This window comes from Lissotriton vulgaris, chromosome 2_1 (assembly GCF_964263255.1).
Source record: "Lissotriton vulgaris chromosome 2_1, aLisVul1.2, whole genome shotgun sequence".
Classification (NCBI taxonomy): domain Eukaryota; kingdom Metazoa; phylum Chordata; class Amphibia; order Caudata; family Salamandridae; genus Lissotriton; species Lissotriton vulgaris.
Window position 1 is genome coordinate 1,819,562,647 of NC_141687.1, and position 16,312 is coordinate 1,819,578,958.

General features: G+C 46.0%; 1 protein-coding gene across 3 annotated transcripts in view; it reads right to left on the reverse strand.

The window, feature by feature from the left end:
- Positions 1-2,185: 2,185 nt before the first annotated feature.
- Positions 2,186-16,312, reverse strand: part of FRMD5 (FERM domain containing 5) — a 550,452-nt gene continuing 536,325 nt past the window's right edge. For all 3 annotated transcript variants that reach the window (XM_086957901.1, XM_086957902.1, XM_086957903.1), the window contains one exon: positions 2,186-5,022. In XM_086957901.1, coding sequence (XP_086814027.1) covers positions 4,457-5,022 — 566 coding nt within the window. In that variant the 3' untranslated portion in view covers positions 2,186-4,456. The remainder of the gene's footprint in view (positions 5,023-16,312) is intronic.

Below are 16,312 nucleotides of genomic sequence, written 5' to 3' on the forward strand. Positions count from 1 at the left end.
GAAATGGCTCATAACCAACGAAATTTCGATCCAAGTTCAGCATATACAGGGAGTCCTCAACACTCGGGCGGACGCCCTGAGCCGCACTCCCAATGCGACACACGAGTGGGAACTACACGACACTCAGATTCGCATTTTGTTTCAAAGGTGGGGCACTCCCACATTAGATTTGTTCGCGACTCAAAACAATTCAAAATGCGCTCATTTTGCGTCCAGGTACCGTCAACAGGGCTCCAAGGGAAATGCATTCCTCATGGACTGGACAGGGAGGTTTGCATACGCGTTCCCTCCGTTCCCGTTGATACCGCGCATCCTGCGCAAGATGAGATTGGAACCGTGCCGGATTATAATGATAGCACCAGCCTGGCCAAGACAGGCGTGGTTTTCAGACCTCCTTCAATTGTCGAGGGGCGACAAGATCCAGCTCCCGACATTTCAAGACCTCATCTCCATGAAGGAAGGGCAGATTCTGCATCCGGACCTGCACTCTCTAAAATTGTCAGCATGGAACCTCATGAGCGGGAATTTCAAAATCTAGATATTTCGCAAGAATGCAGGCATATTCTCTCACAAGCTAGAGCTGTATCGACGAACAAAACATATACAGCAAAATGGACCCGTTTCTGCCACTGGTGCAACAGACAAAACTTGCATCCGTTTGAGGTACAGCCTGAAGGTATCCTGCCTTACCTGCTTTCACTATCTAAGTCAGGTCTGTCGCATGCTTCGGTCAAAGTGCACTTAGCAGCAATATCACGATTCCGGCGGAAGCCAAATGAACCATCTCTCTGGTCATCCAGAGTAATAAAGGAATTTATCAAGGGACTTTTTAGAGTCTTCCCACCCATCCAGCGCCCACCTGTGCCGTGGCACCTTAATACAGTCCTATCGCAGCTTATGAGGCCACCTTTTGAGCCCATACATAAGACAGACTTGCAGTTCTTGTCATGGAAAACAGCCCTCCTTCTCGCCTTAACATCTGCAAGGAGGGTTAGCGAAATCCAGGCCTTTTCAGTGGAGGAACCCTTCTTACAATTTCGTCAGGACAGGGTTATATTGAGAACAAATCCTACCTTTATTCCCAAGGTGGTGACGTCTTTTCACCTCAACGAACCCATTATTTTACCTACTTTTTTCAGCAAGCCTTCATCGGAAGCAGAAAGAGCCTTACACTCTCTAGACATTTCTAGATGCCTAAAGTTCTACATTGAACGGACAAAAACGTTCCGCAAGTCCAAGCAATTATTCATTGCATTTGAAGGACAGAGGAAAGGTCTTCCATTGTCGAGACTGAGTATTGCTAGATGGATATCCTCAGCTATCCTGAAATGTCACGAAAAAGCGGGGAAGCCGCTATGTTCTAAAGTGCATGCACATTCAACGAGGAAGATGGCAACCTCGATGGCCTTGTTCGCAGGAGTGGCACTGCCAGACATTTGCAGAGCAGCAACGTGGAAGAGTGTGCATTCATTTACAAGACACTACTGTCTAGACACTGCGTGGAAGGAGGACACGGCAGTGGGACAGGCTGTTCTGAAGCGTCTATTCCAGTAAGGTATGGTCTAATGGCATATTGTTTTTACTATACAGTGCTTTGATTTATACTTATACATGCATTTATCGTATTGCTGATGCTTTCATAGCTACTGTTATATCATTGCTTTGCGGCAGAGCTTCCTTCTGAGTTCTGTCCTGGAAACGCTACAAGTATGGTGAGCACTGCTTACTACTCTGATACAAGCATGTGAATCTATGAAAGATGTAATACTGGAGAAGGAATTAGTTACTTACCTGTACACTATAGTTCTCCAGTATTATCTTTCATAGATTCACATGCGCCCGCCCGCCTCCCCGTTTCTCAGGCAGATCTTGTTCTCGGTATTTATCCATGTCTCTCACTCGGGGACGGAAATCTGAGGCAGGAAGCTGCTGCTGGGGAGTGTGAGGGCAGGGCAGCAATGCTGATTGGCTGGCTTTTGGACCAAAACAAAGAAATGGTCTGGTTACCAAATAATACAGCCCCTATGGGGATTTTCTATGCAGTTTTTCTTCTCTATGATACTGCTTGGTCATTCTGTTACCGTGAGACTCCCACCATGACGACGGGGAAGATGCAAGCATGTGAATCTATGAAAGATAATACTGGAGAACTATAGTGTACAGGTAAGTAACTAATTCCTTCTAAACCGGGTAGAAAATGATGCATTTCACAATAAAACAAAAATCTTGCTTCTGCCTAGCACTCTGCCTCCTTCCTGAGCGACCTTCATGTATCAGTTCCATCCTCCTCTTGCCTCTATTCTTACTTCCAACCCTGTTCCACAACTGCTGGTGCCTGCCATTACACTGATCTCCAGCAATGCTCTCCTAGTCCATTACTGTACTGTATAAAAAGTCGTAGAGCCTGACATGGAATTCATTTGCAGAAAAAATGTTGCAATGATTGAACCCAATACCTTTTAATTTTAGATAAGTATTACAACTATTTATAAATTGGGCCCCTCGCAAAATGCAGAAGCTATAGCTTTAAGCTTCCTGGGAATCTGGTTCCGCTCCTGCAGGCTCGGACAACATTATCGTGTAGAACAGAGGATCATATGGACATCTTACGCCTTTACAGCAACCAAGATTCTCTGTGCCCTGGAACGTAGACAACTCTCGTTCAGCTCTGTGTGGAAGCTCGCATCAAGCTCTCTGTTTTTCTTGAGGTTTTAAAAATGTTCAAAGAAGAGCGAATCCAGTTAGGGTTTTGGAAATTAATTTGCTATTGCACAGCCTTTGGCCGCCCTGAATGAGTGGAAGCATAATTATGAAGTTATAATTTTAACTTTGAAATGGTCCAGTGGCATTTCTTTCTGCTTGGATTCACATGAACAGTTAGAGGGTTAGTCTTTGATTTTCACTGGGGTGTTGTGAGTAACCTGTCCCATGCTGCTCTTCACCTTCTAGGTGGCTGCGGCTTTTGCATGTTTCTCTGGTTGACATTGCCCGTGTTCTGCATATTTCATCCCTAAATACACAGGTAGCAGCTTTGCCAGAAATTCCACTCTATTACTGAAGCCACCATGTATTTAATAGTCAGCACGCTGCACTTCAAGAATATACGGTTCCTTGTTAAGTGACTGTCCCTTGATAATATCCCTGCTTTGAGATGGAAACTTCTTTGCCTTGGACAAAGCTTTAATACAATGGGTACCACAGCAACATTTTTCACACTGTCACCATGACTTATGTTTGCAAAGATGCCACTTGGGTGTGAAGTGAGGCATTAGTATCTCCTCCGGATCTGATCCCTTGATGGACACTATAGTTTGTATGAAGACCTCACTATAATCCGTAGCTCCTAAGGATGGATAGCGCTTAGTGTTCTATGCCCAGGGTGCACTGCAGGCCTCCACATTGCAGACGTTATTGAAGGATAATAATGCATTTCCTGCTTTGCACTCCTAAACGGAGCCACCATGGCCTTTCCTCCTTTGCTATGATAGATTCATGGTTCCTCTGCATGACTCCAACTGCAGTTAGGCCCTAGTTTTTTTCTATACATATACTATCAAGGGGTTGTAAACGCACATTTGCTCCATCATAACAGATTAAAAATAGTACACATTACAAAGCATTTTTTGAGGATTCTAGCCTGACGATGGAGGATGTAAAAATGTAGAACTCTTAATGACAGCACAATGATTTCCTGATTCAAGAGCAATACTTTGCTTACAGTAGTTCTAGAGGTAATGAGATCAGAAAGGAAAATGGGCACGGTTTACTAGGATTTGCTGGAACCACATACTCAGCAGGAGCATGTGGGCAGTTACAGGCCAGAATGAATGATGTCACACGGGGTTCCATGAATTCTTGTGGATCATATGACCCTACTGTTTCTAATGCGGATACTCTGGCGCGCACATACATACATACAATTCGAATGTTTAGGGACACCCACAATCTTGATCCCATCCATACTTACACTCTCTCCATCACACAATCCCCTTCTAGTTACCCACCCCCAGACTTTTCCTGCTGGGTGTGGTAAGTGCTGGTGTGGTCGGAGGGCAGGGGAGGGGAGCGCAGAATACAACGCCCTAATGCTAAAGGCCACATCTAGTACAAGCGAGCAGCAGGAAGGAGAAGCTGCTAATGGCAAACATCTATTCTATAACCCCCTCCCCTTTCCTGGTCTAAAGAAATACATTATTCCTAAGCGAAAATTAACAATCTTCTTCAAGAGACACTAAGAAGCCTCATCAGGGTACCACCGAGGCACACGGAGATGCCACCAACCCCACACACAGGGCAGGTGGACTCCACAAGCAGTGGACGGATGTCGGTCTGTGGAGGCAAAATCATCTCGCCGTCCATCTCTTTTGGCCCATCGGTGGTTCTCCCACATTGCACGGGGTCACAGTGCGTGTGTCACACAATCGTGAAGTTGTCCTCCCAAAGCATTGAGCCACATTCAGGAGTCCAGCAGGAGGCTGAGCAGGGTCCGCACCCTGCATGCACACCATCTCCGCAGGGGGCAGAAGTACTGGTAGTGGAACTGCTCAAACTCTGGTGTCTGCCGGATGTCACGCAGGAAAGCAATGTCCAGGTCAGACTCAGTGAGGATGATGAGGAGCAGGAGCAAAGCGAAGAGGATGCCAAGCGCTACAGGGAGCAGGCGCAGGACGCTGAGTGCCACTGTATTCGGTGACTCCGCCTCGCCGCTGGCTGTCAGAGCGCAGGGCACTAGACCGCCAGCCTCCTCAGACACAGGTACAGGGGTGCCTGGTTCCGACTCCCGCTCTTCCTCAATGCTGCAGGGGGCACCATTGACTTGACGGCCCAGCAGCAGCTCCAGGTTCTTCTCGGCCACTGGTGTTGGCAGCACACTTTCTGAAGGGTTGTAGGCCTCGTCTGATATCACAGTGGCTCCACTGCTACGCTCTGCTGTGAAATGTCGAGCGTGGCTCCCAAAGGTGTCGTTGTGAGAGGATGAACGCACCGGGGTGGAGTGGGCGCTGTCACGGAGAGATTCAAGTCCTGCAAAATAATAAGTGACAGTGTGAGCTGTGAAAAGATGAACGTTTGTGGGAAACAGGAAGGGAAATAGCTAAAAATAAATGCACTTGAGAATGACAAAAGAAGGGTGAGGCTGCTGGGCAAGAGGAGAGACATGTAGAAAGAGGGGTAGAGATCTTTGCATGGGACAGTTCATTAAAAAAAAAAAAATTCAATTATACACAATATAAATTAAAGCTAAAGCCAATGTCCTATCAAATGCACTTAGCTATGGATCAAATCCAAAATAGAAACTGTGACATAACAAAGTAAAACTTAGAAAGCCAAGAATCTTCAAACAGGGTTTGAGAGCATGAAGTGATTGGAGAAGGTCCACTCTCACTTACAAATAAACCACTTAAAGATCTCCCGATCTTACAAGCACATTGGAACGCCCTTTCCATTGTAGTGTCACTGCAGAACTCTGCTTAAGGTCCCTACTCTTTGAGGCTGTTCTTGGTATTTCTTTGAGAATAGCAACATGCTCTTTTCATCTAAGAGCGGGCACAGCAAACGTGGTTATGAAAAACAACCAATACTAAGCAGGAAGAGCTGTAGTCATAAAATTCAGGATCTGGTTCCAGAATATGGTACGGCTACACAGGATCTGGTCTACTCTATGGATCGAACGCAAAGACCTACAGCGACTAGATTTCATCTGGAAACAAACATTTTGCTAGTGCTCTAGTGTGCACCTGGGTGAAAGACCCCCGAATATATGTTTTGTTCAGAGGTGGCAACGTAATTGGAATAGTGGACTTTGACAGCTTTTGAATTATAAAAATGGAAAGCTGTCAGACACCTTCAAATGTGTTTTTGGACGCTTGTAAAGAAGATTTTAAATGCAGATGCACCACAAGGCTGTTTTGTTGGCCAATACTATAAACCACTTGTGTTTAATGAAATGTGCTGCTGTTGCTTCTAAATGTCACTTCCTGAGAAGTGGGATTGCAAATAAAGGCAGACCCCCCAGGATATAGCGGCATGGATTAGCAAATTTAGCGGCACAAAAATGGAAATTTAGCGGCACAAATATGGAAATTTAGCGGCACAAATATGGAAATTTAGCGGCAATTTTGCGGCATTTTATGTGGCCATTTTTCCTACAACAAACACAGATATCTTAGTTTTTTGTTATTTAACAACATGAAGCTATGTATATTTGGTTTCTTTACAATGTAGACACTTTGGGGCAGATTTACAAGCCCCTTGCGCTGCTTTTACGCCGCCGTTGCGTCACTGTTGTGACGCAGCGGCGGCGCAAAAGATGCACCATGGTGCGGGGTATTTACAACGTGACGCATCTCCCAGATGCGTCACGTTGCAAAGCCCTGCGCCAGAAGAGGCGTACCATTGCAGGTCAGTTTGTGTCTTGCAATAGCCTTAGAGCTTGGTGCCACTGTACCTGCTGCACTAATGATGGCTATACCTATCGCCCCTTTACAGTGTATTTTGAACACGACCTGATATCCCACCGGATGCCCGTTCAACAGATCTAAACACTAGAGAAAGAGCAGTCAAAACCGCCAAGTGGTCACTTGTTAAACAGTAGCGAACTGCATGTTGGTACTTGTAGTTTTGTTGCAAAATGTCAGCCTGCAAATCGTCTCCGATTTAAAAGCGGGGATTGGTTGAAGTTGACACCCATGACATGGGGCCACTTGACACCCGTGTTAAATTTCTCGCCTCTAGGATTTTTCCCATGGCTCACTCCCAGGGGGAAATGGTCTGCAATAGGTGAGCTCAACCCTCTGACTTCATCCCTTGTCCAGCGCGCCTCTGCAGATACCCCGTCCCGTGTGCGCCTCAGCTCTCTCGGCTGAGTGGTTCTGTCTGTTTATCTTGAGGGACAGACATCTCTGCACGGCGCTCCGTCTCCAAGCCTGCGAATAGGGTGACCAACTGGCATTGGTGCAAATTCAGGACGGTGAGTGTACAAATTCAGGACAAAGGGTCAAAATTCAGGACACAAATTCAGGACAGGAGGTCAAAATTCAGGACAAAACTTCAGGACAATAGGTACGTTTTAACACATCAGAGATCGCGCAATAGTATATAAGTAAGCCCAGCCATTTCCAAACATATTCAACCGTTTGCAAACCTATCCATCATGTATCCTTCCATCTATCATTTCACTCATCCATCCCTTCATCCATCCCCTCATCCATCCTTTCACTCATCTCCATTATCCATCCACCCTTTTACCCTATCCATCTGTACACTTATCCATCCACTCCTCATCCCATCCCATCCATCCATTCACTCATCCATCCATTCAGCCATTTACCCTTTCACCAATCCAGCCATCATTTCACTTACTAATCCTTCCACCCATCCACTATTTTAGTCATCCATCCATCCTCCCTTTCTCTCTCCATCGACCCTTTCACTTAGCCATCCTTCCTTCCATCCTTTCACCCACCCATCATCCATCCATCCATCTGTCCTTCCCCTCATCATCCATCCTTCCCCTTATCACCCATCCATCCTTTTCCCTAATCATCCATCCATCCTTTCCCCTCATCATCCATCCATCCTTTTCCCTCATCATCCATCCATCCTTCTACCCACCCACTCTTCATCCATCCATCCTTCCCCTCATCATCCATCCATCCTTCCCCTCATCATCCATCCATCCTTCCCCTCATCATTCATCGACCCATCCATCCATCCATCCATCCATCCATCCATCCTTTCACCCACCCCCTCATCATCCATCCATCCACCCTTCCCCTCTTCATCCATCAATCCACCCTTCCCCTCATCATCCATCCTTTCACCCACCCCCTCATCAACCATCCATCCACTCATCATCCATCCATCCTTCCCCTCATCCATCCTTCCCCTCCATCCATCCATCCTTCTCCTCATCCATCATCCTTCCCCTCATCCATCTTTCCCCTCATCCATCATCCAGCTACCCTTCCACCCATACATCCAGCTATTTACATTTTCTCTCCATCCATCCCCTTACATCAATCCATACATCCTCTCTCATTATCCATTTATTCAATCTTTCATTCATCCATTCACCCTTTCACTAATTCATCCAGCCATTCACCCATCCCTTCACTTACTTACTCACCGACCTTTCCATATTAATCTTGAGCTGAGCCCTTTTGAGAAGAGGCCCATCAAGAACTTCACCCTCGCTGCAGGGGCCGTTCCAGGACTGGGACAGAAGCCACCCAGGGCGGAGACAGGATCCACCACAGGGGGGGACAAGAGCCATCACAGGTGTAGGTGGACTGGAGCCACAACATGGGGGGACAGGAGCCATCACAGGCAGGGGATGGACTGGAGCCACCACATGGGGGGACAGGAGCCATTACTGAGGGGAGGGCAGGAGCCATCACAGGAGAGGGAACAGGATCCACCAGGGTGGGCATGCAGTATTCTAGTATCATCTTGGGCTCCTCGCCCCCTCCTGCACAAGACAACGAGAAGGCAGGCTCTCTGTCCAAAATGCCATCCCCCACTGTGATGTACAGTACTTACAGGAGATACTCTAAGAGAACTGATTGAACTGATTGTCCACCATACTTTGTTAATCAGTGTGGGTGCGATTGTGCCATTTCTTTATTTTCTTACATTATAAACTGCATGTTGAAGAACCGAGGTTTGCTTACAATTTAGTGACAGTAATTACGCTCTGTGAAGAGAACCACGTGCTGCCTCGGTGTAATCAGGGGTGTAATCTGGCCGAGTCTCGGATGTTTGGGGCCCTGGGTAGAAATGGGATGTGCGAGCCCCCTCCAAATAGCAGAGACATGATGCATTCAGGGCTGTTTGCATGTGAATAGATGTCGCTGCTCCTGAGCCTGCAGCCCCTCCCTCTCAGTCACCTTCGCAGCGCCTCTTAACAGGTCAGCAAGGGCTGGAGGTGTCAGGGCTGCCCCCCCCCCTCCTCTCAGTCACCTTCGAAGCACCTCTTAACAGGTCATCAAGGGCTGGAGGTGTGAGGGTTGCCACCCCGCTGTGCCTCTCCAATGCTGCTGAGTATCTTGGCTGCTAGCCCAATTCACAGGCGATAGCCACATAAAGCAGACCCCCCAGGATATAGCGAAAAATGCCGCGATTTCTACAAAAAATGCCGATTTCGCGGGCATTTTTGTAAAAATCGCGGCATTTTTTAAAAAGTACCGATTTCGCGGCAAATCGCGAAATCGCGATATCCTGGAGGGTCTGTAAAGAAGTCTATCACCAAAGGAACTGGTTCAGAAGGTCCTACACCTACTTCACCTCAAAGTATTACTGAATTTAATTGGTTTAGATAACCAAAGACAGGCAAATACACAGTGCAATCACAATACCATGAATTCATCCAAAAACACAATGCTACTCGTTGCATTACATCAGGAAGTCAATTTATAGTGGTTCCACCATTTCCTCATAATCTTATGAAGCTTATGGGTGCATCTCCCAGGCTAACGCATAACCATGCACAGGTTGGGTGATCTGTGCTGCTGCATAGATGACCAGCAATAAGACTGCAAGGGGATTTTAGTACAATGACCTGCTGCAGATGAGATGATGACTTCAGGTAGTTGTCAGTCTACTGACCTCTGGGCGTTGCCTCTGCAGGTCCCGAGCGTTTCCAAATGTTCTGGCACCAAGGCTAGTCGTTGGCAGGCGGCAGTCAGCAGAGGACAGGAGGATATCGCCATTTTACCCAGGCTGTGAGGACAGGTCACCCCAAGCCAGTACGGGTTGGATGGGCTTGAGGGCGCCCGTGCTCTCTGCTGTTTTGCGGCCAACATGGCTACCTCCAGTGCTGCATGAAGGGGGAAGAAAACACTTTACCGCCCTGCTTGCACTAATGCCTACAGGCCCTACGTGGGCAGGAGGTGCCCGCCTCCCCCCCACATGTCGGACAGGAGTGAGTTCTGGGGCCAAATAGTGCGAGAAGGAGAAACCTTTCCTCAGTCTGTAGCATGTGACTGGATCCTTAGTTTGTCCCGGCAGGTCTCTGAAGAGAGTAGTCTTATAGATGGTTGCGAAGGCCCAGACCCTCTGCACAGTCACAGGATGACTGAGAGTGTGACCCGTAGGCCAGACACACAAGCAAAGTCACTAAATACTTCAATTTGCCAGCTGAAGTGTTGGGCGTTTGCGGATAAGTTTTCTTGTGGGCTCTTCAAATGCATCTAGAGGGATGCTTTTAACCCGTTCCGTGCTCCCGTCGGCCAACGGGAGCACTACCTAGCAGGTGCTACCGTCGGCCAACGAAGCCCCGCCCACTCAATAGAACGCCCGCACCGCGGCGGAAAAACCACCGCGGTTAAGGCGTTAATTGCGATAGTCTGAAGCAAGTAGTATTTCGTCTGCCAGGTACAAATGGGCCCTCCCGGATGGTTCCGGCTTTCTGTATACAATTTCGTAGGGGGTGGTTGTGCTTCCCCAAAACCCACCCCCCACTTCATTGGGGCTCCATTACTTAGGCTGTGCCATGGGAAAGCCCCCCACCCCCTTCGTACCTGCACAGAAGTTTAAAGCAGCCATAGCTACAAATACATGGCAGGAGGACTGTGTATAGCATCTTTTGCAGTTGAATGCATTAAAACATAACCTGGCCGCACTAATCCATGCTTTCCAGGTGCTTTTTCGAAAGTTATCGAACACCTCACTAATTCCGCTGTTAAGGGTTTTTAAGGCAAAATTAATCCCAGCATTATCCTTTGGCTCCTTAGCATTTCCTGAAAAATTAGGATACTTTTTCAATGTTTTGCCTATTATTTAATCTCCCCAATAATGCATCACAAGTCCATATGAGGCTTGAATTTGGGCTTATTGATCAACGGATAGACCAGACGGCCTTATTGATTAAGTATGAATTTGTCATGCGAATGCAGGCATATTAAAAGTGTACATTTAAAAGGAGATGCAGATGGGTGCAAAGATTTGCATGCATGTCAGCGTTGACTTTTGTCCTAAGAGACCTTCAGGTCGACAGCTTATGGAAACAAAACCTACAGTACAATGGCTTTAAAATTAGCACACACGAGAGGCAAGATGGCGTTTGAGTGAGTGAGCAGCCGCTGTGTCACTCTCACTCTCTCGGAGAGCCTGCCTACACTATGGATTTCGGGAGCTATGAGAATGCCTAGAAGCCTAATACAACTTGCAGTAGGAGCAGCAGTTGCCGGGAGAAATATCCAAGATTACCCAAGGTTCTTTATCTCCTACTTCTTACCGCTGTCTTCATCTCTGGGGGTGTCGCCATCAACCATCAACCCTGGTAGGAAGCCGGAGAGAGAAAGCAGCTTATGAACCGCCCGTATCTGCGAGAAGTGACAGCGGCAGCAGTGAAAGCGTTTATAAAACAGGATTGATTCCGACGGCAGTGGTGAAGCTCGCAAATCGTGATCGAAGTTTGCTGATAGTCTCCTGATACTCTATCCGATTTTGCCGACAGCTGCTGACTGCATGTGTATCCGACATCCTTCACAGGGCTGTCTGCCGGCCTCTGAGTCTCCAGAGAAAACAGTCTGAACCTCTTCAGAGCCCTGGGATGCCTCAGAGCCTTCGGAGCTTTCCGTAGACCAGGCTCAGCAACTTCGGGATGGAGGCGGTGTTCGGCGATGGAATCGCCTTGCCGTGTACTGGGTGATTTACCAATGTACCAATGTTGATACAGTCGCTGACACTGATGTTGAGGGTTTGCTGTGCTGAGCTTTGATATCCAAACTACCGAGCACGAAACTGTTGAGGTGAGGAGGAGGAAATAATAATCTTGCTAGCGGTCCGCATCAGACCCACGTTTGTCCCACGTTTGTTTTGCTTCATTCAGCTCTCTCGTGTTTCTCGTGCTGTTGAGGTCTTGGGGATTCTCCATAGTGTGCTCAGACCCCAGAGCCTAGTGCTGCCTCGGCGGAGCTGCATCCTTTAGGAGTCTGTGACAGAGTCAAGAAAAAGGAAAAGAACATACAGCCAATACAGTCCATAACAATCAATAACAATAACAATTAATAACGGTCTTAAAAAAAAAAAAAAAAAAAAAAAAATTTAACAACTTAGACTAACTTAAGTGAGCCCAAACCTACGGCGGTCGGATGTAGTCACTCGAACAGAGTCAATAACTGAACTTGTGTGATACTTTTGGCTATTCTTTGGAGACTCTTTTGTGACTCTTTTGTGGTACTATATGTGAGAGAACGCAAGACAGAGAGACAGAGAGACAGTGAACAGCGCACAGCAAGACCTCTCTGGCTACTTACAGTGTCCTTAAGTTTATTTTGAGCTCCTTGGGCTGCGTGACTGCTTACTCTGTGCTTGCTACAGTGCATGTAGGTGACCTCTATGGTTTATTTACGTTTACTTACTTACTTACTTACTTACGCTTTTTTGTGAGACGCTTACTCTGGGCTTATTCTGTATTGCGCTGATAACTACGCTGATAACTGATAACTGATAACTCTTGCCAACTCTTGCCAATGCTTCAACTGCTGAGGGTGATATATCCAGAAGACTAGCTATCTACAAGAGTGTATATAGGAGTGTATACAGGAGTGAACTGGAGTGAACAGTCCCCCTATCACTGGATACACAGATGTAGCACTAATGAAAACACCTACAATAAAACTTCAGGTTTTTATTTTTTTGAACAAAAGTTGGGCAGGTAATCTAACCTGTATAGCTGATACTACCCGCTCAACTGGCAAACCTCGTGGGCATAAAACATCCACCCAACTGAGTATACAGCAGAATGAGCAGAAGAAGGGCCTAAGTAAGAAAATTACCAGCACGATCATCAGTACTACGACTATACGATCGTGCAGTGCTCCGCATAAATCTTCTGGACAAGGCGACTCACGTGTTGATAAGCCAGAATTGGAGGCTATGGAAGACTTCGAGACAAGAGTTGGCCTTCCACTGATGAACACACATACTGAATCCACGGAACCCAAGGAGCATAGGGAGGCCAGGGAGCCTAAAATTCACAAGTCACTGAATGAGCTGAATGAGCTGAATGAACCTGAAAAACAGAATCTAACCGGCGCAGATGTTTCAAAAGATCGATTGAAGGATCTTTGCAAGCAATCATCATCAGTCAAAACTACAGAGGATGCAGTGGATACTCTTCACGACTATGCAACCAAAACTTCAAGGGAGCAAATCATGCATGTAATGGACACACACACTCATCGACGACCTGAAATAAAAGGGCCTGAAACCCGGGGCGCGAAAGCAAAGGAATCTAAAAACAAAGCACGAGATGAAGAAATAGTGAAGGACAAAGATAAACCAAAGGGTAAAGGTTCGGATAAGGAAAAAGATAAAGCAAAAGAGAAAGAAAAGGACAAAAATAAAGGCAAAGAGAAAGACAAAACCAACGAAAGGGACACTAAAAATGACCAGAATAAGAAAGTCCCGGGGGATAATGAGAAAAGTAAACGCAAGGAGAAGGAGAAAGAGAAAGATATCGATTCAAATGATGAGGTGGAGCTGATGGCAAAAAAGGCCAAAAGATTACAAACGATCAAAAACCTGAAAGGTAGCTCTAAAACGAACGAGCATGCAATTGCCCAGCAGCCCAGTATCTCTACTATCTTCAGCCCAATACCCAAGGAAAGAGGTGATAAAATTCACAAAGATCCGACTTCTATTCAAACCCATAGGCTTGAGGATAACGGCACAAGAGATATAGATCTTGTCTGTGACACACTAGAGAACACCGGGCTTGAGGCAACCACATCACAAATTAAAGCGTCGGCCCCTGGGGGCCTCAATTGCAACATGGGAGAATTTTACTCTAACTCCCCCTGTGCTAAGGCAACCTACGCCAACAAATTAGAAACTAGTAATTCATATCTTGGCCTAACTGGAACTCCAGGCCATGTACAAAACACTTACAAAGGGGAGAAACAACTGCTTCAATCTGACATTGAAAATCCAACAGAGGAATCAGATGCAGATATCTACGAGACTGGTGTCTCAACTTCAAGTGGGTTAAGTGATGTGATGAACGACGATAACCTTCTATCACCCCATGATGACTCTGACTGCGAGGAACCCAGGAAATCTCAAGAATGTGACTTAAGCATCACTCCAAAGGGGAAAAAAAATGTGAAAAGAAGATCAAGGAATAGACGGCTTAAAAAACTGACTGCTGTGGAAAGCTCAGATCCCGGTAGTAGTTATGGACAAAATATTAAAACTAATGGGAAGGAAAAAAACTTCGACCACTCAAATTCAGAAGAGGAAGCTGCAGATCAACACATGGGGGAAGACTCAAATGAGACTGACACTAATATAATCCATGGAGATATTACTAGAAAAGGTACAACGGCAGAACCATCCCTGAGAGATATTTTAACCACCATATCAGCTCTTCATAAAGACATAAAAAAGGACAGTCAACGCAATCATCTTGCTATTCAGAAATTAGAGGGAGCGGTCAAAAAAGTTGGCAATACCTGCATCGAGATTTCAGAAAGGATGTCCTCGCTAGAAACTCGTACGGAATATTTAGAGAAAGATGTAGCTCTTCTACAAAAACAGGATAAAACCCAAGACGAAATCATTAGAGACTTAAGGTTTAAAGTCGAGGATCAGGAGAACCGATCAAGAAGAAACAATCTCCGCTTTCTGGGTATCCCAGAATCTGTGGAGAATAATGACGTCAGAGGATACATAAGTAATCTCCTGAAAAAATCCTTCCCGGAACTAACAAAATGGGATATGGACAAGGAAATTCAGCGAGCACATCGCTTTCCCCTTATGCAAAGGAAATACACCGAGAAATCTCCTAAATACCCAAGAGCTATCCTGGTTTATTTTGGGAACTTTCTGCTTCGTGAGGCCATCTATGACCTGGCACGGCCTACCAGCAAACGGGAGTATAACGGATCTTTATTCTTTGTCAGACCAGACTTTGCACATCTCACTGTGGAACGAAGGTGGAGAATGCGACAACTTTATACCCCCTTTGAAAAAATTGGTGCGACAGTGTACCTGCAGAACCCTTGTCGTCTGAAAGTAATCTTTAGAGGAACAACGCGTATCTTCTACAGTGAAATCCAAGCAGAAAGCTACCTGCAAGAACTAACAGATGTTGCCAGGAAGACAAACTGATAAAGACTATATACTACTAACTGAATATATACCTATGGTCGCTACTCGGCTATTTGTTTTATAGCACACCTGCCTATGCCCTCTTAACATGTGTGATAGCATATTTTTTGTTACATACACTAGTTTTGGGCTCAATCTAGTTACTGCAGGTGTGTACTTATGCCTTCTTATAGGTATGGAAATATAGCTCTCGATAGTTATTTTTTGATTCTTGTTCTTTTCAAACAGGCAGGATAGGAGGCTGTGAGAGTGGTCGTCGGCGATCTGACCACCCAGATGCCCACACCTGGATCCCCTCGGATCCAGGACGCCTCTATGAGTGGGAGGGGGGGGGAGGGCTATTCTTTTGACAGGGTGGGATTGCGGAGGGATGGGGCTCAAAGGGGAGGGGCAGAAGGGGCAGTCTGGCTAATATTAATTACTTTGGTGGGGTTAAAAAAAGGATACCACATGGCAAAATGCTTCTTACAGAAGATAAGTTCTCGGCTGGCTACAATGATTGAACAAACCTTGAAAATTATACCTAAGACTTTACGATGTCTTCATTAAAAATTTTATCTGTTAACATTTGTGGCTTGAACGACATAAATAAACGTCAAAATGTAGCCATCTGGCTCCAATCAGTTGGGGCAAACATAATATGCCTACAAGAAACCCATATTGAGGCTGCTCAAACCCACCTTTTAAAATCACTCGGATTTAGGCTTGTATGCGCTACCACTCAAGGTGTTAGGACTAAGGGGGTTGCTATCTTGTTCAAGGGTCAGGGACACACATTCCCGAAAAGCAAAGTTGACAAAAATGGGCGATGGGCAATCACAATGCGACAAGATACTGAAGGGAGGAAAACGACGATCTGCACTCTTTATGGTAGCAATGAAGATGACCCCTCAAGCATTAACGAAATCTCTAATGAACTAGCACACTGGCCATTACCCGTTATTCTGTGTGGTGACTTTAATTTAAATTTGCCCCATGATTGGTCATCTAAGGACCACTGGGTATATAAGGGCCGCAAACCAAAGGTCTTTAGGGCAGTAAAAGATCTTTGCTGCATGCATGGACTGGTAGACGGATGGCAATCCACCACACAACTTCCTCACGATACTGGGTATACATTCTACTCATATCCACATCATACGTATGCCAGAATTGATTTTTTTTTCTTTTCTAACTCTTTAAAAAATATAAGTAAAAT